General features: G+C 51.5%; 3 protein-coding genes across 4 annotated transcripts in view; 2 read left to right on the top strand and 1 right to left on the bottom strand.

Annotated features, from left to right (window-relative positions):
• The window catches only part of ZSWIM5 (zinc finger SWIM-type containing 5), a 228,023-nt gene extending 221,379 nt beyond the window's left edge, over positions 1 to 6,644 (top strand). The window contains exons 12-14 of the mRNA XM_044770664.2: positions 2,284 to 2,447; positions 2,861 to 2,942; positions 3,682 to 6,644. Coding sequence (XP_044626599.2) covers positions 2,284 to 2,447; positions 2,861 to 2,942; positions 3,682 to 4,544 — 1,109 coding nt within the window. The 3' untranslated portion in view covers positions 4,545 to 6,644. The remainder of the gene's footprint in view (positions 1 to 2,283; positions 2,448 to 2,860; positions 2,943 to 3,681) is intronic.
• An 810-nt stretch (positions 6,645 to 7,454) lies between these two features.
• UROD (uroporphyrinogen decarboxylase) lies at positions 7,455 to 11,212 on the bottom strand. 2 transcript variants are annotated; one of them, XM_014828093.3, is made up of 10 exons: positions 10,786 to 11,212; positions 10,034 to 10,146; positions 9,834 to 9,913; positions 9,695 to 9,757; positions 9,280 to 9,477; positions 8,996 to 9,157; positions 8,483 to 8,620; positions 8,220 to 8,320; positions 8,072 to 8,138; positions 7,456 to 7,713 (listed from the first exon to the last, which is right to left on the bottom strand). In XM_014828093.3, exons 1-10 carry the CDS (start codon positions 10,803 to 10,805, stop codon positions 7,552 to 7,554), a joined length of 1,104 nt encoding a protein of 367 aa, XP_014683579.1. In that variant the 5' UTR covers positions 10,806 to 11,212; the 3' UTR covers positions 7,456 to 7,551. The 2 variants fall into 2 exon arrangements, with proteins under 2 accessions (XP_044626601.1, XP_014683579.1); XM_044770666.2 differs by lacking the exon at positions 8,483 to 8,620 and having other exon boundaries at positions 7,455 to 7,713; positions 10,786 to 10,938.
• Positions 11,213 to 12,820: 1,608 nt separating this feature from the next.
• On the top strand, positions 12,821 to 21,652 carry HECTD3 (HECT domain E3 ubiquitin protein ligase 3). Its single transcript, XM_044770665.2, has 21 exons — positions 12,821 to 13,312; positions 13,491 to 13,651; positions 13,917 to 14,009; positions 14,089 to 14,224; positions 14,512 to 14,627; positions 14,713 to 14,826; positions 14,970 to 15,052; positions 15,479 to 15,644; positions 15,870 to 15,951; positions 16,601 to 16,783; positions 16,936 to 16,988; positions 17,169 to 17,233; positions 17,390 to 17,493; positions 17,761 to 17,880; positions 17,996 to 18,085; positions 19,089 to 19,295; positions 19,571 to 19,700; positions 19,795 to 19,869; positions 19,992 to 20,073; positions 20,207 to 20,278; positions 20,444 to 21,652. Exons 1-21 carry the CDS (start codon positions 12,950 to 12,952, stop codon positions 20,526 to 20,528), a joined length of 2,580 nt encoding a protein of 859 aa, XP_044626600.2. The 5' UTR covers positions 12,821 to 12,949; the 3' UTR covers positions 20,529 to 21,652.

Raw genomic sequence — 21,652 nt, forward strand, 5'->3', positions numbered from 1 at the left:
ACCAAAAACAATCCATGAAAGAAAAAACTGATAAGTAGGATTTCATTAAAAATTTAAAACTTATGCTCTGTGAAAAACACTGTTAAGACAACAATAAGAGGGGCTGCCCTGTGGCGTAGTGGTTAAGTTCATCTACTCCGCTTCAGTGGCCTGGGGTTTGCAGCTTTGGATCCCAGGTGTGGACCTAGCACCACTCATCAAGCCACGTTGTGGTGCCATCCCACATAAAAAGGAGAAAGATTGGCACAGATGTTAGCCCAGCGACAATCTTCCTCAAACAAAAAGAGGAAGATCGACAACAGATGTTAGCTCAGGGCCAATCTTCCACACACACAAAACTCAACAATAAGAAAACAAACAACTGAGTTTTAAAATGGGCAAAAGACCTAAACTGATGCCTCACCAGAGAAGATATACAGATGGCAAATAGGCGTATAAAAAGATCCTCAGCATGATATGTCATTAGGGAAGTGCAAATTAAAACAAAAGTGAGATACCACTACATACCTATTAGAATGGTTAAAATTGAAAACACTGACAACGTCAAACACTGGCAAGGATGTGGAGCAGCAGGAACTCTCATTCATTGCTAGTGGAAATGCAAAAGGTCCGGCCAGTTTGGAAGATAGTTTGGCAGTTTTTTACAAAGTTAAACATAGTTTACCATATGATCCAGCAATCATGCTCTTAGGTATTTACCCAAATGAGTTGAAAACTATGTCCACACAAAAACTTGCACACAAATGTTTATAGCAGCTTTATTTGTAATTACCAAAAACTAGAAGCAACCAAGAAGATGTCCTTCAGTAGATGAATGGGTAAACAAACTGAGGTATATCCATACAATGGAACATTATTTACCAATAAAAAGAAATGAGCTATCAAGCCACAAAAAGACCTGGAGGAACCTTAAATGTATGTTGTGTAGTGAAGGAAGCCAGTCTGAAAAGGTAACATACTGTGATTCTGAATCTGTGACATTGTGGAAAAGGCAAAATTATCGAGACAGTAAAAAAATCAATAGTCTCCTCAGGGGGAATGAGGAGAGGGAAGAATAGGTGGAACACAGGAGGTTTTTAGAGCAATGAATTGATTCTGAATGATACAGTAATGGTGGATCCATGATACTAGACATTTGTCAAAACCGACATAAACTGTGGATATTAGTTAATAATAATGTATCAGTGTTGAGTCATCAAATGTACCACACTAATGTAAGATGTTAATAGGGGAAACTGGAAGGGGGGAAAGCAGGAATATGGGAACTCTCTGTTCTATCTGCTCAACTTTTTGTAAACCTAAAACTGCTTTGAAAACATAAAGGCTATTAATTTTAAAAATTGTTTTTAAAGGCGATAGAAGAAAAAGGGTAATTTCTCCCGTAATCCTGACACCCAAAGATAACTACTGCTAAAACATTGTTATAAATATCCCTGGAGATTTTCTGTTCGTATATGTGCAGGCACATATACTATACACGCACTGCTACTTATCTTTTTTTTAATAAAAGTAAAATCAGAGAATATTAAGTATACACAAGTTGTTTATAATTCTCACAGCAACCCTAAAAGCTTATATCCATTTTACAGATGAAGTAACTGAGCTGGTAAATGGCTGAACTAGGTTCAGTTCCCAACGTATTTTACTCCAAATCCTATATACTCTTAACCACTACACCTCTTTGTAAAACATAAGACCTACTTTTTGTTCTATCTTTATTTCACATTTTACCCCTTCCTAAGATATACCAATCTTTCACACACTATACTATGTTTGTACAGTGACCTTCACTTCATATGGTCTACATGGCCTTCCTGCAAATGTATTCCTTAACTCTGTGCACTGGTAACTTTGGATAGAATCATTGCCTGCTAAATAGGACATGGTGGTCCAGCTCCTTTTTGCTCCAAGGAGATGTAGTGAGAGGTAAACTGTGGGACTGGCATACTTTTTTGGCTTCCTGTCTCCTGAATAAAGCTCTCAAAATTCAGGTGTTCAAGAAAATTATTTCTTGCATCTGAGGAGCCTGAAGGAAAAGAGGATGAGAGGAGCAGAGGCAGATGAAAAGGTGGAGAGAAGTGAATTCATGTGGGTGCCAGGAGAAGGAAAGAGCCTCTAGTGGGTTCAGTGGAGACAGAGCTTGACCACCAAGAGGGGATGGTAGCATTCAGAAGCATTCACGGCATTGATAGCCAGTTCAACCGGTACCTGTTGTCATCAGCTGACTGTTCAGGGAAACTTTAAAGAAGATCCTGTCCCTACCCCTTTTCTCGGCACCTGTAGGGGATACTCTGAGGCTCCGAACAATCCTGGAAGCAATACAGAAGCACATCCATTCTTCCTCCCTCATCTTCAAACTGGCCCAAGATGCATTCAAGATTGCTACTCCCACAGACAGTACTACTGACAGCACCCTGCTCAACGTGGCACTAGAGCTGGGGTTACAGGTATGGAGGAATGGGCATGGGCCAAGTCTAGTTCTTTCTGTGTCCTCAGAACACAATCTCTAGGCTAGACACAAGGTAAGAACTCTATAAATTGGGCTCTGTTTTGAAGATAAGCATTATAACTTTAGGCTCCATAGGGTCCCCATCTTCTCCCCACCCCACTCCTATTCCTCCAAGTCAAGCAAGGTGTAGTAATAAGGACTTTATTCATTACAAGTCATCAGAAAAGCCTTCTATCTGATTAGTGGGAGGGGTGGGGCAGAAATTAAACTTATCTGTACTTATCAGGGGAAAGATGGCTGTTTAAAGCACCAATAAATACTTGTTGCATAAATTAATAGCAAGTGGAAGAGGAGAGGGGGAGGTTATAACAGTTATGCTTAGCCTGCTGGTATTGCCCTTTTTTTGCCCAGGTGATGAGGATGACTTTATCAACCCTTAACTGGAGGCGCCGGGAGATGGTGCGGTGGTTGGTGACATGTGCTACAGAAGTGGGTGAGTCTTCCACCTCCCTCTACCCCCGGGGGAAAACAGTTCCTAGGCCCTACTCTTGGGACAGGACAATGAATCCTTAGAGCTCTCATCTTCCTATTACTGATGGCCTAGGAAAGGATGGGGCTGCTGGTAGGAGAAGAAGACCTCTGTTCAGCCAGCCCAAGCTCTCCCCTCACTGCTTGGACCACACCCTGATGTCAGCAGCACTTTGACCCTCTGATCAGAGACCTGTCTGAGGGAATGAATTTTCAGCCACCAGTACTCAAGTGTACCCTTGGGAAGTAGTTGGCCCAGTGGTTAGGTCCCCGTCCCTATCCATGCTTCTGAGAAACCCCACACAACTTGGAGGCTCAGGACCCCATCTAGAGCCCTAAGCCCCAGCACAAGACTCTACCCTGAAAGGCCCCACTTCTGCTAGAACCCCCAGGCAGATCTGCGACCCTGCCTTGGGGCAGGCAAACCACAGGCTCTGCTGCTCCATCCTTGTGAGGGGCTAAGAGCACCTGCAGAGACCTTCAACCCTCTGACCTGGGGATGGAAGGGATGGGAAGAAACCCCACATGGGCTTTGGCCATCCGGGATGCTCCCCTTGCCCTGGTTTGCCTCAGATCATCTCAAGGCTGATGAGGAGGAGGGAGAACTCATCTCTGCAGGCCAAGTTCTGACCCCAAATAGTAATCTGGGCAGACCTGGATGAGGACCCAGATGGCCACGGCTGAGCTTAGGCTCTCCCTGACAGGTGTGCGGGCCCTGGTGAGCATCTTGCAGAGCTGGTACACACTCTTCACCCCCACCGAGGCTACAAGCATTGTGGCTGCCACAGCCGTATCCCACACCACTATCCTGCGCCTCAGTCTTGACTATCCACAGCGGGAGGAGCTGGCTAGCTGTGCTCGCACACTGGCCCTGCAGTGTGCTATGAAGGATCCACAGAGCTGTGCCCTGTCAGCTCTTACACTCTGTGAGAAAGACCATATCGCCTTCGAGGCAGCCTACCAGATCGCCATTGATGCTGCTGCTGGTGGCATGACCCATTCACAGCTATTCACCATCGCCCGCTACATGGAGCTCCGTGGCTACCCGCTACGTGCCTTCAAGCTGGCCTCACTGGCCATGAGCCATCTCAATTTGGCCTACAACCAGGATACCCACCCAGCCATCAATGATGTGCTCTGGGCGTGTGCCCTCAGCCACTCTCTGGGCAAGAATGAGCTGGCAGCCCTCATTCCCCTGGTGGTGAAGAGCGTGCACTGTGCCACAGTGCTTTCGGACATCCTGCGGCGCTGCACAGTGACTGCACCTGGCCTGGCTGGCATCCCAGGCCGCCGCAGCTCTGGAAAGCTCATGTCCACTGACAAAGCTCCACTGCGCCAGCTGCTGGATGCCACCATCAATGCCTATATCAACACTACACACTCACGCCTGACACACATCAGCCCTCGCCACTATGGAGAGTTCATTGAGTTTCTGAGCAAGGCTCGGGAGACCTTCCTGCTACCCCAGGATGGCCACCTGCAGTTTGCCCAATTCATCGACAACCTCAAACAAATCTACAAAGGCAAGAAGAAGCTGATGCTGCTGGTGCGAGAGCGCTTTGGCTGAGGAAGCAGACAGTTCACTGCCAGGGCAGCCTGGGCTCCCAGGTGCCGTCAGGTCAGGCCAAGGACACTGAAACATTTGTCCACCCTGAGAGGACTCTGAGCACCTGTGGCTGAAGCCAAAGGACCACAGGGCTAAGCATGGGGAATGTCCACCTCTAGCCAATATGCCTGCCTTGACAAGTTCTCACAACAGCCCACTGTTCCTGGAGGAGCTGGGCCCTGCAAATTGATCAGAAACCCCACAACGTGCCACCTCACGCCCCTGTATTCTGCGTGTCCTGGGCATTGGCCCTCTCTCCCTTGGCAAACACAGAACACTGTTCCGTCTCAGGGATTGCTTAACCAGAGAAACAGAAGCATTTATGGTACTGTAAATACTATAGTATATGTGTTGACAATTACATTGTAAAATTGTAACTATTTATAATTCTGGTTCTAATTTGATGGGTACTTGATGTAGCTGTGGGTGGGAAGATAGGCTTGTTTTCTGAGGAGACTCCCAACCATTTCTCAGGTTTCCCTTGCAGAATATATGCCATTGGCAGTGGAAGAGTGGGGGTGGCAGGGAGAAAAATGGCCAGTTAGAATAAATCCCAAGTCTAGTCTATGCAGAAACCCCAGCCTGCAGACAGGGCATCTGTAGCCCAGTGGTGAATGAGGGGCAGGGCCAGGTCTGGACTTGTGCCTCACAAAGCCAGGAGGACACTGAAGCTCTTGCTCCTGTCTCATGCAGCCTGTTTAGGAGCCTCCTGAGCTCCTGAGAAACAAGTGCAGGGAGAAAGTGAAGGTCTGGGAGGCCACTGAGCTCATAATATTCATCTACTCTGGGCACCTTTGTGTTAGAGAGTGTCTGGTTTCATCTCTAATTATGTATGTGTGTGTATATATCTGAATGGCTAAGTACATATGTCTGTATGCTTAGATATATCTGTGCCTGCCTGGATGTGCACATATATATTTATGTGTATCCATGTCAGGTCTGTGTCTGTGTGAACACAAGTCTGTGTGCTGGACTATGGGTTTCTCTGTGAGGGTATACACATTTGTGAACATAAAAGAATACATATCTGTGTGTGTGTGTGTGTGTGTGTTCATGTTTGTCGATGCATGTTTAGTTTGTGTGTATCTGAGCACACACGAGTGCATGTGTATAAACATGTTTGTATCTGTGTGTATGCTTGTTCTCCACTGATCTGTCTTTATATGTGCAAGTGTGTATATTTCAACATGTAGGTATATCTGTGAATTCATGTTTGAGGATCTGCATGAATGTGTTCCTTCTCTTTTTGCCAGATCTCTCTTCCCCATTCCTCTTAGTCTCTCTCACCAGCTAAATATGTTCCCCATCTCTGTGCCTCCTCTATTTACCATTCTCTCACCAGACAAGCTTCTAAGCACTAGTCTCCCTCTACCCTAAGAGTGGCTCCTTCAGCTTCACAGTTCTCTTATCGCCCTGTACTCGCTTTCTTCTCCTGCCTTTCTACCTCAAGCTTCCTCTGCCTGCTTTTGTCACAGTCCCATTGGTCACTGATTTGGAGGCTGGGGCTGGAATGCATTTGGCCTTTCCCTTTCTGACTAGGTTCTAGACCTAGTGGGCAACCCGTCTTAGCCCTGGCTGACCTCCACAGTATATCATGTTCCTGCTACCCTCCTGACCCCTATGCTCAGCCTGGAATTGTTATAGGAGGTAGCAAGGGCATTCAGAAGAGTCATTTGGATGCCAGTGTCTTGGTGTTTACTGTTTCATGTTTTAGTTCCTGAGTAGGGGGTGGGGTGTGATAGGGAAGGGGTGGTTAACTAGAGTGTGAACTAAGGACCTCTCTATTTTATTTTCCTTTCTTTGACAAACTGTTTGTGTCACTTTTTTTGTTGTTGTTCCATACTAACCAATACGTTGTATTTGCTGTTTGTGGCTACTGAAGTCTTACTGTCCAGCCATGGGCCCCGACAACCTCTCAGCCCAATAGGTTGGTAAAAAAAAAAAAGAAGAAGAAGAAGCCACTTCCATTTCTGTATCACGATTGCCATTTTTTAGCAAGTATGTGAACTCACAGTGCTTTTCTATGAATAAATCATGGATCACAGAAAAGATCGTTTTTCTAAAATCAGAAATTGTGTTCTCTCAATAAATGGGGCCCTTCTCTCTCTTCTGCATTGCCCTGGCTGGGACAGGGAGCTGGTTGGGCCTGTAGCATAGTGGATTCCCAGTGGTCTAAGGAGATGTGAAATGACAAATGAGGGATTTCCTGCCACACCAGACCCCTCTCCAGAGTTCACAGGCACCTCAAAGCCTTGTCCCAGGAAGTAGGTACCACCATGAGGGGCAGAAACACCAAGATCCTGAAAAAACTGGAGGGTATGCTCAGAAAAGAATGCAGAGCAACCCTGAGTATATAGGGCCTTTGGGCTTCAGAGGCCTTCGCGTCTTGGTGAAGCCAGTCTAAGGGTGAGGCCAGTCTAAGGCTCTAATCCTAAGCAACCTAGCTCTGAGTTTTTATATCCTCCCCATCTTTTGGCATCACAGCTGAAGGCCTCTCAACTTCTCCCTGTGCACCTAGACTCCATTTTCTTCAATAAGCCTCTGAAGTATTCCAGCCATTTCTGTGCCCCTCTCTAATCTATCCTCCCCTCCCTCCCCAGACACAAAGCGCTGTCACTTTGGCCTCGTATGCTATGGAAACCTCTGCAAATGTCACAGCTCCAGCTGCTAGGAAGCTCTACCCAACCCCAGGTAGCTTTGGGGCTTAGAAATCTGAGAGCAAGGAGGTGGTGAGGACCCTGACATTAAATCCTACAGTGCATATTCACTGATAGCTAAGCTCCAGTGACTTGTGGGAAGGATGCAGAAAGAGGCCCCAAGGAAGGAATAGAGGCTATGAAGGAACTGAAGATAAGGGCACAGATCTTTCACAAACAAAACCACATACCAGATTCCATCTCTGGAACTTTTATTCTCCTGAAACAACCAAACATCTGTGTTAGTGGTACTTGAGGGAAAAGGTGTATGCTCATTTCTGTCGAAGCAGACGTGAGTGTTTGTGAACAGCATCCACAAAGGCACCCACATGTTTGGGGTCCATGTCAGGGTAAAGTCCATGGCCCAGGTTGGCAATGTAGCGCTGTGGTCCAAAGTCATCCAGCATCTGCTTCACCAGCCTCCCAATTTCCTCCTGGGGGACCAACAGGGCACTGGCTACAGGCGGTGCCAGCAAGTCTCTGTCCTCTCTACACATAATAGTGGCACAGGTACATGCAGGCATGCTTCTACTCAGTGTTGTTCATTCAGTCATTAATTCAAACAAATTTATTGAATGCCTAGTATGAGCCAGGCACTAAGAAAACACAAATGAACAACAACAATAAAAAGAAATTCCTGCCTTCCTAGAGCTCACATAATGTGCATGGAGTAGAGGGAAGGGACAAACAGACATAATAAAACATACACATAATAATACACGCAACCATATCCACAGCCATGGGAGTGCACAAGCTCAGACACACCTAGGACACAGGAACCCTGGTTGTTACCTCAGATGCATAAAGGGCACAGGGGTCCAGGTTGCCCTGCAAGGTCACCGTCTTCCCCACACGCTCCCTGGAAGCAGAGTTAGTGCCACATTCTGATGACTGTACATATGGCAGCTGTACCCCTTCCATCTCACCCTCCATTACTTACCGGGCTTTCTTTGGAGCCACTGTCCAGTCAAGCCCAACCACCTCATAGCCAGCCTTGGCCAGCTCCTCCAGGGCAAAATGTCCATCCTTTGCAAAGATGATCTAGGGGAAAGGGCAGAACTCTGAGGCTACAGAGGGCCTTGTTATTGGCCACTAAGCTATCAACTGCACCTCTGCTGCCCTCCTATGGTCACTTCACTCCATGCAGGACTTATCCTGCAAGTTCCACAGGCCCACTTTCACTCACTCCATCCCCATCCTTACCATGGGCACTGGTGCCAGGCCTGCCTCTTGCAGCTGGGCCTTCACTTGCTTTGCCACATCACGGATGTAAGGCAGTGCAAACTTACTGAAGAGCAGTGGACCAAGATGCCCTGCGTGAGACTCAAAGAGCTGCAATGCCTACGGTTAGGGGGTAGTGCAGAGAAATACATAACACACAGAAAGGAAGTATCTCAGGCCCCACACACAGAACGTGCCTCAATTTTCCCCACATGACTTCAACCCCTGATACTGCCTAAGCCTCTAAACCCAATTCCAGTCAAAAACTTTTGCATTCTCCAGATCCCAGTGCCAGCTTTGGTCTTTGAATACATTGAGCATTAAGCCACCCTGCCAGTACGAGGGTGGGCTTAGCTGCTCCAACCAGATCACTTCAGGCCAAACTTCTTTTGTGCCTGACATTAAGACAGCTACTTTCTCAGGTGTAGGGAACTCTGTTGCTTCTGGCCCTTACAGATTAAACCCCAGCCTACTTGTCTCTCCCTTAGGACTCACCTGGGCACCAGCAGCCACTTGTCCCACCAGATATGGGACCAGAGCATCAGTGAGGATGCGAAGCAGCCGGTGACTGGCCTGTGGTCTCTGGTAAAGCCAGCGCTTGGCCTGAGCCATGGTGCTTGAGCTGCCACCCTCAACCATGTATGTCATTAGAGTCCACTGCAAAGGATACAAGGAGAATGTCACAAGTGTAAAAGCCAGACTGACACTTTCTTCCTTTGTCTATACCAGACCAGCCAGAGTGATTTCTCCATGCCCAAGTCCCTGCCCTGTTCCATTACCGGGGCACCAGCAAAGCCGATCAGTGGCACACGCCCAGCCAGCCGTTGTCGAGTGAGGGTGATGGCCTGGAACACATAGCCCAGCTCAGAGGCCACTGTTGCTGGATGCTTGAGGTGCTCTAAGTCGCACTCTTCTCTCAATGGCTCTGGGAAGCTGGGCCCTTTGCCAGGCACCATGGTCACCTCCATGCCCAGTGCCTGGAGGGGGAGAAAACATCTGGATTTCCAACCTGAACTCGAGGAGGACAGGGTCTGTTCAGCCCACAGTAGGAAGGAGGAAAAGGAGAGTAAAACTCAGCCAAACTCCATCTCTTCCAGCCTAAGTTTTTCCTTCTGTCCAGTGAAGATAAGTGCTTATCTTGAGTCTTGACTGTCTCTTCCCTTTTTTACCCAGTCCAGAAAAAGGTTTGGGTACCTGGGGTACAACAAGAATATCGGAGAAGATGATGGCAGCATCCAGAGGGAAGCGATGTAACGGCTGCAGGGAATAGAAGACAGGTTAGTAAGTGGCAAGCTGAGGTCATAAATCCCTCCCTCTTTTGTGGATCCCTCACCTGCAGAGTCAGTTCACAGCAGGCCTCTGGGGAGCGACAGGTGCTGAAAAAGTCCTGGGCAGCCCGAGTTTCCCTAAACTCTACAGACAGAAGAGGAAAGGCAGGGCTCAGCCTTGAGGAGCTTCTAGAGCTTTCCCCTACCCCTCAAAACCTTTTCACCCTCCAGAATTTTACCTAATCCCCCAGGCCCTGATCCTGACCTGGCAAGTAGCGGCCTGCCTGCCGCATGCACCAAACGGGAGTATAGTCTGTGTCTTCTCCCCAGGCTGCTCGGAGGAATGTGTCATTCTTCAGCTCCGGAAAACCCTGGGGTCTGGAGATCAGGAGGGGGTGGGGGTGGGTGTCAGTAAGCTAGGCTGGGGGTTGGGGAAGGTGCAGGTTCTTAAGGCGGATCCGGGACCACTATCTGCCTTCTCCAGGCCAGCTCTCAAGCCGTGGCTTCCCGCCCATTCTGCCTCCTCTCTGCCTATCAGGTGGTGCACGAGACTAGAAGGGGCCACACTGAGGCCTCTACCCTACCTAGTCCCAGACTCCCCAAGCTCAAAGCCACTGGAGGGGGCTGAGGGGAGGGGAGAGGAAAGCCCAGTAAGGATAGTTTGGAGGTCTTTGGACCAGGAAATCTCAGGTACAGGGTTACCAGTAGGCTGGTTCCCGGGCTGGGAGATCCCCAGGCTGGAGGATAGCCAAAGAGGAATCAGAGTTGACAGTCCCGAAATAGGGCTCCTAGGTGAGGATTAGAAAGTCTAGGGGGCATCCCGTAAACGACGGGGGGATGCAGTCCAGCGAGGCAGTCCCTCAGGAATCCATGGTTGGAGAATTCGGGATTCCAACGACTGGGGTTCGGGTTGGGAGCTCTCTAGGTGGGGGAACGGGGATATAGGGACAGATTCCTGAGTTGGAAGACACAAGTCAGAAACCCCGCTGGCCATACCGCGTGGTGCAGAGAACTCACCCCAAGCCGTTCGCCTCCATGATAAGCAGTCTGTAACTGCGAGAACGGTCCCCACTGTAATCTGAATCTGAGCCTGCCCCTTGCCCAGGCTCCGCCCCTTCCTGGAGTGAGTCAAGGCCGTCGCCATGTTGAAAGTCACATGATTAGACCCTAGTGACAGTTCCCGGGCTGCCCTGGTTGCTGCCAGTAGGACCCCACCTCTCTTCACCGTAAAGTCCGCTGTAGCGACGCGGCAACAAATACCCCAAAAAAGAACTTCGCCGTAACTACACCTTATCGTAGCATGAGGAATTTGCTCTCCTCTGATGGCCTGGGAATCCCGAAGGTTCAGCCCAAGTCTCACTTTCACTCCCACTTTCCAGGTATCCACTGGATTATGGAGCCAAGCTGTACAGGGAACTGAAATCATTAAATATTTATCTTATCTACTAAGAACAGGGCACTATAGTAGGTATGGAGGTTACAGCGGTGAGCAAGTCAGCCCCTCCCCTTAAGGAGCTAGAGACTGAGGGGAAAACAGAGAAATCAGCAATCACAGTGGTAAATGTTTTAAGGAGAAAAACCTAGAAGCAACTAGCAAGGGTTCCTAGCTTAATTGGGGAAAGCAGTGGGGGTGTTCCAAGCGGAGGGAACAGCATCTGCAAAGAGAAGATGCAACAGAGCAAATGGCTATTACGGGAACCAAGTGATCAATCTGGTGGAATTAAAGAGGCTGGAGATGTCTACAGAGCCCAGGTCATGTAGGCCCCTGTGAGGTGCACTTGTTCACTTTATCCTGTAGTAGTGTGATAGCATACAAAAAGCTTGGAGACAAGGGAGGAGAGGCACTGTGTTCCCAACTTCCTAGGGAGAAAAAAATGGACAACTATCAAAATTTCATGGGCTCGTTTAGGATATCTTTCTTGATAAATTCAATTGTTGAAAACTATATCAAAACAAAGTTTCCACCCAAGCGTCCATCAAGAGATGAGTGGGTAAACAAAATGTAGTATGCGTATACAATAGAATATTATTCAGCCATGAAAAGAAATTAAGTTCTGATATATGCTACAAGTTGTTGTAACATTCTGCTGAGTGAAATAAGACAAACACAAAAGGACAAATACTGTATGGTTCCATTTATATGAAATACTTATAATAAGCAGATTCATAGAGGCAGAAAGTAGATCAGAGTTTACCAGGGAGAGGGGGCACTGAAGAGTTATTGCTTACTGGGTACAGAGTTTCTGTTGGGGGAATGAAAAAGTTTTGGAAAGATATTTGTACATTTTTTAAAAATGGTTAAAATGGAAAATTTACTTATATTTTATCACAATTTTTTAAAAACTAATAATGAAATATACCAAAATCTATTGAATTGTACACCTTAAAGAGGTGAATTGTACAGTATATGAATTATATCGCAATAAAACTGTTTTGGTTTTTCTTTAGTGAAGGGGATGTGGGGACAAAGTTTTCTTTTCTTCCACGGTTGTACTTCACCAACAGCTGCTGTCCATCTTTTTTTGTCTCCTCCCTTCCCACCTCAGCCGTCGGCCTTTCCTCTCATCTAGTTTAGAATTTCAGGGAGACACTGGATATTGATCACCAGTGTCCTGGGATTAGGAGTAACCACCAAGATCAAGCCTGAATGACTCAAGACTCCTGTCTGTGACAGGGCTGGGGAGGGGGTTATTCTCCCAAACATTTTACTCACACTCCCCCTAGACTGGGGAGCCAGAGAGGATGTCTAGCAGATTTTTTAAAGATTCCTCTGGTTGTAGTACGGCTCATTGAGGGCGGGGAGGCAAAAGAGGAGGCCGGAGGACCAGAAAAATGGCTGTTACAATGATCTAAGCAAGATAGGATGGTGGCTTGAATGAGGGTAGTAGCAGTGGGGATAAAATGGTAGTAGAAGTGAGGATGGAGAGGGGAGATCGATCAGGTAGAAACTATGTACTGAACTTAGATCTTGTTGCCTGGGTAGGAGGCACGAGGTAGGTAATATGGTTGAATATCCGAGTACACGGAGCAATACGGCTGGAATGTGGGGTGCTCTTATTCTGGAACTTACGGCGAAGGCGGGCCGAAAGGCGGGGCTGAGCGCGGTGGGAAGCTCGGTCAGCCTTCGCGGCCTCTGCTCCAGGGTCTGGATTGCCCCTGGGCTTCCTTCCGCCGCTTCGCTATGGCCACCCCCGGCGTGGCGCTAGAGTCTCCGCGGCAGCTGCTGGGCCGCGTGCGCTTCCTGGCGGAGGCAGCGCGAAACCTCCGCGCCGGGCGGCCGCTGCCATCGGCGCTGGCTTTCGTGCCGCGCGAGGTGCTCTACAAGCTTTACAAGGACCCAGCGGGACCGTCGCGTGTGCTGCTGCCGGTGTGGGAGGCGGAGGGCCTGGGGCTGCGTGTGGGCGCCGCGGGCGCGGCCGCCGGTACCGGCTCCGGGCCCCTCCGCGCCGCCCGGGACAGCATCGAGCTCCGGCGCGGCGCCTGCGTGCGCACCACGGGCGAGGAGCTGTGCAACGGCCACGGGCTCTGGGTGAAGCTGACCAAGGTGTGCCGTGTCCTGCGGGCCCCACAAAAGACCCTCGGGACCAGGGAAGCCCCTGGCTGTCCCCCTCCCCTCCCTCATGTTGAGCTGGCATGGCATTCGGTGCCCTTTGCCTTGGGCTGGGCAGGGCGGGCCCTGGGCAGTTCCCTGACGGCTGTCCCCATCTGGTGCGTCCCGGCAGGAGCAGCTGGCCGAACACCTGGGCGACTGCGGGCTGGACGAAGGCTGGCTGCTCGTGTGCCGCCCAGCAGAGGGCGGGGCCCGCCTCGTCCCCATCGACACTCCCGACCACCTCCAGCGGCAGCAGCAGCTGTTCGGCGTGGACTACCGGCCGGTGCTCAGGTCCCGCACTTGGAGGGGCGGGGCTTGCTGTCAACCGGCCAGGCCCCGGAGGGGTTGGAAACTAGTCTAGCACGCCCAGAAAGTGGGATAAGGAACGAAGGCAGGGTTAAGAGCCGGAAGGGGCCGGACCTGACGGCTGCTCGGGTGGGACTTTTGGGGGTGTAGTTTGGAGGCGATAGAGCTCTGGAGAAGGCTCCAGGGCCTGGAGGGGGGTGTCCTGCCCCCGCGGATGTCACCCCATGCCACCCCCACTCTGTGCTTGCAGATGGGAACAGGTGGTGGACCTGACATACTCGCATCGCCTCGGATCGAGGCCTCAGCCAGCCGAGGCATATACGGAAGCTGTACAAAGGCTACTGTGAGTGAGCAGGGATGGGATGGGGAGGAAGGAACTCCAGGTCTGGGCCCGACCTAATTAGGGACTTGGGGTTACTTAGCTATGTGCCCCCGACGTGGACCTATGAATGTGACGAGGACCTGATCCACTTCTTGTACGACCACCTGGGCAAGGAGGATGAGAACCTGGGCAGCGTGAAGCAGTATGTGGAGAGCATAGACGTTTCCTCCTACACGGTGGGTGCTGGGACTCCTCTCACCCTAAGCAAGATGTAGTCACACATCTTGCTAGATCCAGAACCCTCACCTCTAGGCCAGAGCCAAACCTGAATCCCCACAGCCAGGCTCAGTCTAGCCCCCCATCTTGGAAGTCCTATAGGAACCCCTGAACGCCTCCACCCATACCAGCTGTGCTTTTAACCCAGTTCCACTGTGCTTTCTCTCTTGTGCTCCCTGGCCCAAAGCACACCCCCAGTGCAGGGAGTAGGGGTAAACACTGCCTCTACTTCCTCGCCCCTCTCCAGGAGGAGTTCAATGTGTCCTGCCTGACAGACAGCAACGCAGACACCTACTGGGAGAGCGATGGGTCCCAGTGCCAGCACTGGGTACGGCTTACCATGAAAAAGGGCACCATTGTCAAGTGAGTGGGCTCCGAGTAGGACAGGGCAGGTGAGCCACATGCCTGTGAGTGTACAGAGACTCATGTGTGTGCTCTGACCCCCTAGGAAGCTGCTACTCACAGTGGATACCACAGATGACAACTTTATGCCTAAGCGGGTGGTGGTCTACGGGGGTGAAGGGGACAACCTGAAGAAACTGAGTGACGTGAGCATTGACGAGTGAGCGAGCTGACCTGTGCTGGGAGGTGGGGCATGATCCTAGCAATGGGGCCTGGCCCAGCTTGAAAATATAAGGTTAGGTGAGACCCCAGCGATCCCTGAAGGCAAGGGGTATCCAAAGTGCCTCACATCCATCTCCTCAGGAGCCTGATCGGGGATGTCTGTGTCCTGGAGGACATGACTGTCCACCTCCCTATCATCGAGATCCGCATCGTCGAGTGCCGAGGTGGGGCTTACAGCTCTAAGGAGGGAAAGGGAGCTCCAGTGGGTGGGTGGGGGCTAGCTGGCAGTGGGTGTGGAGAGGAGGAGATGGGCTTGGAGTTGGGGTGAAGGTGATAGCTGAAGTGACTCCAGGATTTCAGGTTTTGGGCCCTGAGCTGGATAGAAGGTGCTGCGTATAGGCCTGCCTTATAGCCATAGAAGTGGTTGGGCTCACCATGAAGAGGAACTGAGTTGGGACCCTCAGGAATCCCCACATTATAATGGTGAACAGAGGAACCAGCAAAGAATATAATAATCAGGAAGTTGAGTAGAAGGGGATCCTAAATGTCCCAAGTTTCTCGGGGCTAAGGGTGACAAAAGGCCGAGCACTGAGGAGCCATTCTCAAGTCTGAGGTGCAGCAAATGGTCTCACTCTGACTTCTTCCCCAAGATGATGGGATTGATGTGCGTCTTCGAGGGGTCAAGATCAAGTCATCTAGACAGCGGGAACTAGGGTTGAATGCAGACCTGTTCCAGCCAACCAGTCTGGTGCGATATCCACGCCTGGAAGGCACTGACCCAGAAGTGCTGTACCGCAGAGCTGTTCTCCTGCAGAGGTGGCTGTGGTCTTGGGCCTGCCAGGCCCTTCCTTTCCCCCATCCTGAGTCTTGTCTGTCTGTGTGGAGGAGTCCCCAAGGTCTTATACTGTAAGCTGTTCCACTTCAAGGGTCAGAGCAGGCCCTGGGCCCTGCCCTCTCCTGTCCTTGTGTGTTCGGGAGTGAGGGGGTCTTACATCCATGCCAAACTCTTTAGCTGCAGTTATCTTTACCCACCCACCCCAGATTCATAAAGATCCTAGACAGCGTCTTGCACCGCCTGGTACCTGCCTGGGACCACACGCTGGGCACCTTCAGTGAGATTAAGGTGAGCCAGGCCCACCCCCTGCTGCTCTTGGCAGTAGGCTCCCCCTTTCTGCTCATGTAGTCATTTACTCTTCAGCAGAGTTCTTAAAACCTACTCTAGGCCTGGACCTTTGCTGGGCTCTGGGAACACAGGAAGAAAGCCAGACATAAATAATCAAAATTTAGTGTTTGGGGTGCTATTCCCCAGATAATGTGTGAGATACACAAGAGCTGGGGGAGGAGAGGTGACAGCACGGACACGGCAGCTTGCATAAAAAGTGCATATTGGGAGTTACTAGTAGCCCAAGATTACTTGAGAGAAGTGTGCAGGTAGATGTGAGTATAACATGGGGGTGAGGCTGGGAAGGGGTGGGCAGAAAACAGGCCCTGCTTGCAGAGGGTGCTCTGGGCCAGGCTATGAAACAGGGACTTTGTCCCAGGTCAGTGTAACCACTGGAAAAGTTTTAAATAAGGTAAGGACAAAGTTAGATGTTTTGTTTTAGAAAGCTCCCCCTGGTGGCTGGACCAAGGGAGGTACTAGAAGCAAGGATGGGGATGGACTAAGGCTTGGACTGGAATGGTGGATTGAGTCCAGGCATAGAGAAAGTTTCCAGCGCCTGGACAGAAGCTGACTGCCGTCTGGTTCTGCTCTGACCACTTCTCCTCACCAGCAAGTGAAGCAGTTACTGCTCCTGTCGCGCCAGAGACCGGGCCTGGTGGCCCAGTGCCTGCGAGACTCAGAGAGCAGCAAGCCCAGCTTCATGCCACGCCTGTACATCAACCGGCGCCTTGCCATGGAACACCGCGCCTGCCCCTTAAGGGACCCTGCCTGCAAGAACGCAGTCTTCACCCAGGTCTGGACCGCCTGGGGTTGGACTAAGGGAGGGTCAGTAAGGGGCCTAGGGGGCTAGGCCAAGAGGGACCTGAGTAAGGTCTTTGGGCAAGAGTAGGGCCAGGTCTTGACACAGCCTTTCCTACAACTCCCTTCCCTTTTCCCTGCCCCCAGGTTTATGAAGGCCTCAAGCCCTCTGACAAGTATGAAAAGCCCCTGGACTACAGGTATGGCATTAGGGTGAGGGACTTGCTCAGGGCACACGTGTACACATCTACATTCACACACTGCGTCTGGCACCCCTCACCATTACCCCTCTGTAGCCCCTACTCCTGGCTGGTGTCTGGGCTGGTGAATCGTCTGAGCCCTGGCCCAGCAGGATAACAGAGATCCCCCCCTACTTACAGGTGGCCCATGCGCTACGACCAGTGGTGGGAGTGTAAATTCATTGCAGAAGGCATCATTGACCAAGGTGAGGCCCTGAGGGAGCTTAACAAAGGTTCTGCCCTATTTAGAGTGGTAGAGGCTTCTGGGGTCACCAGCTAACCAAGATAGGGGACCTGCTTACTACTCTATTATGGGGGCTGGGGCTCTTGAGTGCCCCAGCTGAGGGCATCTGTCATTTTAGGGGGTGGTTTCCGGGATAGCCTGGCAGACATGTCAGAAGAGCTGTGCCCTAGCTCGGCCGACACCCCTCTGCCTCTGCCCTTCTTTGTGCGCACAGCCAACCAGGTAATCTCCACGCCTACCTCCCAAGTTGTTTCTGCTATTCTGTCTCTGTAAACCTCCCAGGTACCAGGCTGACCTAGAGAGCGGGCAGAGGAGGGACTGAATTGCCCAGGGCAGCCTCTGGGCAGACAGGGAGGTAGGAGCCAGTGTACACTTAGAGGGACCATTCAGGGCCCCCAGTGGAAAGTGTTCAGGGAAGTCTTTGGGGAGTCTGGGGTAACAAAATAGGGTCCATCCCAGGCCATGCTGACAGCTCTGTCTTGGGAGCAGGGCAATGGCACCGGTGAGGCCCGGGACATGTATGTGCCCAACCCCTCCTGCCGAGACTTTGCCAAGTATGAGTGGATCGGACAGCTGATGGGGGCTGCCCTTCGGGGTAAGGAGTTCCTGGTGAGTAACCTAACCTACATTCCATCAGATAAGCCCTGGCCCCTGGAAGGAAGATGGGCCAGCCGAACCTGGGCAGCTCAGGGCGAGAAGACAGTAGTGAGACTTTATCCCGCAGGTCCTGGCTCTGCCTGGTTTCGTATGGAAGCAGCTCTCTGGTGAGGAAGTGAGCTGGAGTAAGGACTTCCCAGCTGTGGACTCGGTGCTAGTGAGTAGGGCCTGGAGCCACTGTTTCTTCTGCCCAGCCCCTGAAGGGTGCTGCTTTCCAAGGCTGTCCTGAACCTTCTCTTACCACACACACACTCCTTCTCCAATGCCGTCTACTTCCATGGCGTCAACTAGTGTCTCTGTTCTGGTGACCCCTAAATCCTTACCTCCAGCCCCAGCCTCTCTTCCAGACCTAGGCCCATGTATGCATCTGCCTGCTGAACATCTGCCCCAAGATGGCACCTCAGGCTCAGGACATCCTTCATCTTCCCAGTCTACTATGCTCTAGGGCGCACTGTCTCAGAATGGTACCACCACCCACCCCTCCCAATGCCAAGACCCTCAGGGAGTCTTCACTCCTTTTTCCCTCACCTCCCATATTCTATTACATCTCCCTCTGGAATCTGTCCACTTCTCCCATCTAACTACTATCCCCCTGGTTCAGGCCACTTTCCTTTCTGAATGACTGCAAAAGCTGGTGTCCCTGTCTCCATTCTTACCCATCTGATCCAGCAGCCAGAGTAATTTATCTCACTCTCCTCATTTAAACCCTTCAACCACTCTGCCCTGGGCTTAGGATAAAATGCGGAAACTGGAAAGGCCTCGCATGGCTCCTGTATGTACATACAGGATGTGAACCAAGGCCAGTTGGTTCACGTTCAAGCTCCAGCCAAACAGATTCCTCAGGTCTTTTGCTTTTTGCACCTTTTTCCAAGATGTTCTCTCTGCTGACTTCCTTGTGGCCCAGCCAAGTCCCAGCCATCATCTGGGTCTCAGCTTAGAGGTCATTTCCTCCAAGCCGCCTTCTCTGGCCTCCAAGGCTGCTTAAGTGTTATCTTGATGCTTTCACAGCCCCTGTTACTGACCCCCTCACTGCCCTCATCGCCTGCATGGGGACTGCCTTGTGTGGCTATCTCTCCTACTTCCCTGTGAGCATCTTGAGGAAAAACAAGGACTGTCTCCACAATGAAAAGTTGACCTCCCCGCCTCTCTCCAACCCCCAGGTGAAGCTCCTGGAAGTGATGGAAGGAATGGACAAGGAGACGTTTGAGTTCAAATTTGGGAAGGAGCTAACATTCACCACTGTACTGAGTGACCAGCAGGTGGTGGAGCTGATCCCCGGGGGGGCAGGCATCGTGGTAGGATATGAGGACCGTTCCCGTTTCATCCAACTGGTGCAGAAAGCACGGCTAGAGGAGAGCAAGGAGCAGGTACTACCCAGAAGCCAGTAGAACGGAGAGCTTTAGACAGCTCCTAGTAACCAGAGCCCAGCCTGATAGGCCACCAGTACCCACTCCCAAGAACTCTGGCCCCCACCATTCCTCTGCCCCATATTCATGCTGATCAGTGGGGTGCAGATACCCCCAGTGCCAAGCAAAGACCGTGTCCCCCATTATCTCCATGAGTGGAGGCCAAGTGTCCCCACCACACGCTGAGGTGGGAGTTGTGCCCTCTTCCCCAGCCAGGCGTTTTCCCCCCTCCCCAGGTGGCAGCTATGCAGGCAGGTCTGCTGAAGGTGGTGCCGCAGGCTGTGCTGGACTTGCTGACCTGGCAAGAGTTGGAGAAGAAGGTGTGCGGGGATCCAGAGGTCACTGTGGATGCTCTGCGCAAGCTCAGTGAGTGTGGAGCAGGGCAGTGCAGTGCAGGCATGGGGCTTATGGACTGGGTAGGTTGGGACCTAAGAGTGAATTCTGGCCTTATCCCCACCAGCCCGGTTTGAGGACTTCGAGCCATCTGACACACGCGTGCAGTATTTCTGGGAGGCGCTGAACAACTTCACCAATGGTCAGTGGAAGAGGGCAGAGTAATGCCTGGGCTTGGAGTCCTCTTGTGGGATAAAGGGGCAGGGTGGAAGTTGCAGAACCTCCCCCCCATCAGTGTGGACACTGATTTTCTTCTCCATCCAGAGGACCGGAGCCGCTTCCTGCGCTTTGTCACGGGCCGCAGCCGTCTGCCGGCACGGATCTTCGTCTACCCGGACAAGCTGGGGTGGGTGTGGAGGGGAGGTCCGAAGGGGCTGTGGCCAGCCTTCTGCCCTCCCCACACACACACACTCATTTGTCAGACCCCTGCCCTGTGCCCCTACAATTCTTCCTGATCTGTGGCCCCTCCACGCCCCCAGCTACGAGACCACAGACGCGCTGCCTGAGTCTTCCACCTGCTCCAGCACCCTCTTCCTACCGCACTATGCCAGGTGGGTTCCTAAGCTCGGGCCTAGGACTGGGGAGTGGGGGAAGGGGTAGCATCCTAGAATGGAGGAGGACTTCCAGTAGTGAAGTGCACAAACTGAGTGCCATCGCCCCTGCTAGTGGTGAAGGGACCTCTGCACCTGGCGCTGACCAAGCCCTTGCACCCACAGCGCCAAGGTGTGTGAGGAGAAGCTCCGCTATGCAGCATACAACTGCGTGGCCATCGACACCGACATGAGCCCTTGGGAGGAGTGAGTTGGCGCCAGGGGGCAGCCACGGGCCAGGCTGGCAGGACTGTGCCTAAACAGGTCCCACTTGGACTTGCCCAGGGCAAAGACACCTTCTTTGGACCAGTTGGGGTCTGCGCTCCACTCTTGGCGTGAGCTGACTTGCTCAGAAAAAGCCAGCGTGCACCGCCCCAGTGTGCGGTTGGAGTGGGAGCGGTGGGTTGACACTGGTGACCCAGCCCCACAAGCCCTACACGTGCTTGGGCTTGTTTCCCCAGTTACTGAGAGAATCTTCCACAAGCCCAGCACAAGCTGCCAGCCCAGAGCTCCTTGAAGGGGGTCTTCCAGCTGCCCACCCCATGGACTTTGCTTCAGTTTTTGGCTCCTCCTTTTTTTCTCCTTGTTTTTCTCTGGCTTCTGCCTGGACTCAAAACTAAAAACTTTGGTGGGTGGTGATGCTCCTCCCCAAACAAGGTGCCAAGGATGGATAGGAAGTGATAGTCATCTTCCTTGGTCACCTGCCCCAAGAATGAAGCAACAGCTGAGTACCCCCTTCTTCACATGCTGGTCTTTTCCCCCTCTCCCTCCATACGCAAGGTGTGAGCTCTGTCCTTCTTCCAATTGAGTCTCAAGTGACAAAGTGCCACCACCTTCCCTAGCTCAGAACCTACATCTATGCAACATTAAATCTTTACTACCACTGCCACCACAGCATCTTCATCACTTGTGCATCACCTCCAGCCTGATTCCCCATCTGCTGTCTCACCCCCAAGACTGTGCACAGGTTAAGGCCACTTCTGTCCTCCAACTCTAAAATAAAGCTTAGACTTTAAAACTGCTCCTAGTGGGCTGGCCCAGTGGCGTAGTAGTTAAGTTTGGCATGCTCCGCTTTGGCAGCCCAGGCCGGTTTCTGGGCATGGACCTACACCACTCGCCAGCAGCCATGCTGCGTCAGCGACCCACATACAACATAGAGGAAGACTGGCACAGATGTTAGCTCAGGGTGAATGTTCCTCAGCAAATAAATAAATAAATAAAACTGCTCCTAGGCCTTATGCATGTCCCTGCCCCAGCACTCCCTCCTTTAAGGACCTCCATGACACTCCATCAAAGGTCTTGCGCATGGGAAAGTTGAATAAATGGATGAATTCA

Source organism: Equus asinus, chromosome 5 (genome assembly GCF_041296235.1).
Source record: "Equus asinus isolate D_3611 breed Donkey chromosome 5, EquAss-T2T_v2, whole genome shotgun sequence".
NCBI classification, from domain to species: domain Eukaryota; kingdom Metazoa; phylum Chordata; class Mammalia; order Perissodactyla; family Equidae; genus Equus; species Equus asinus.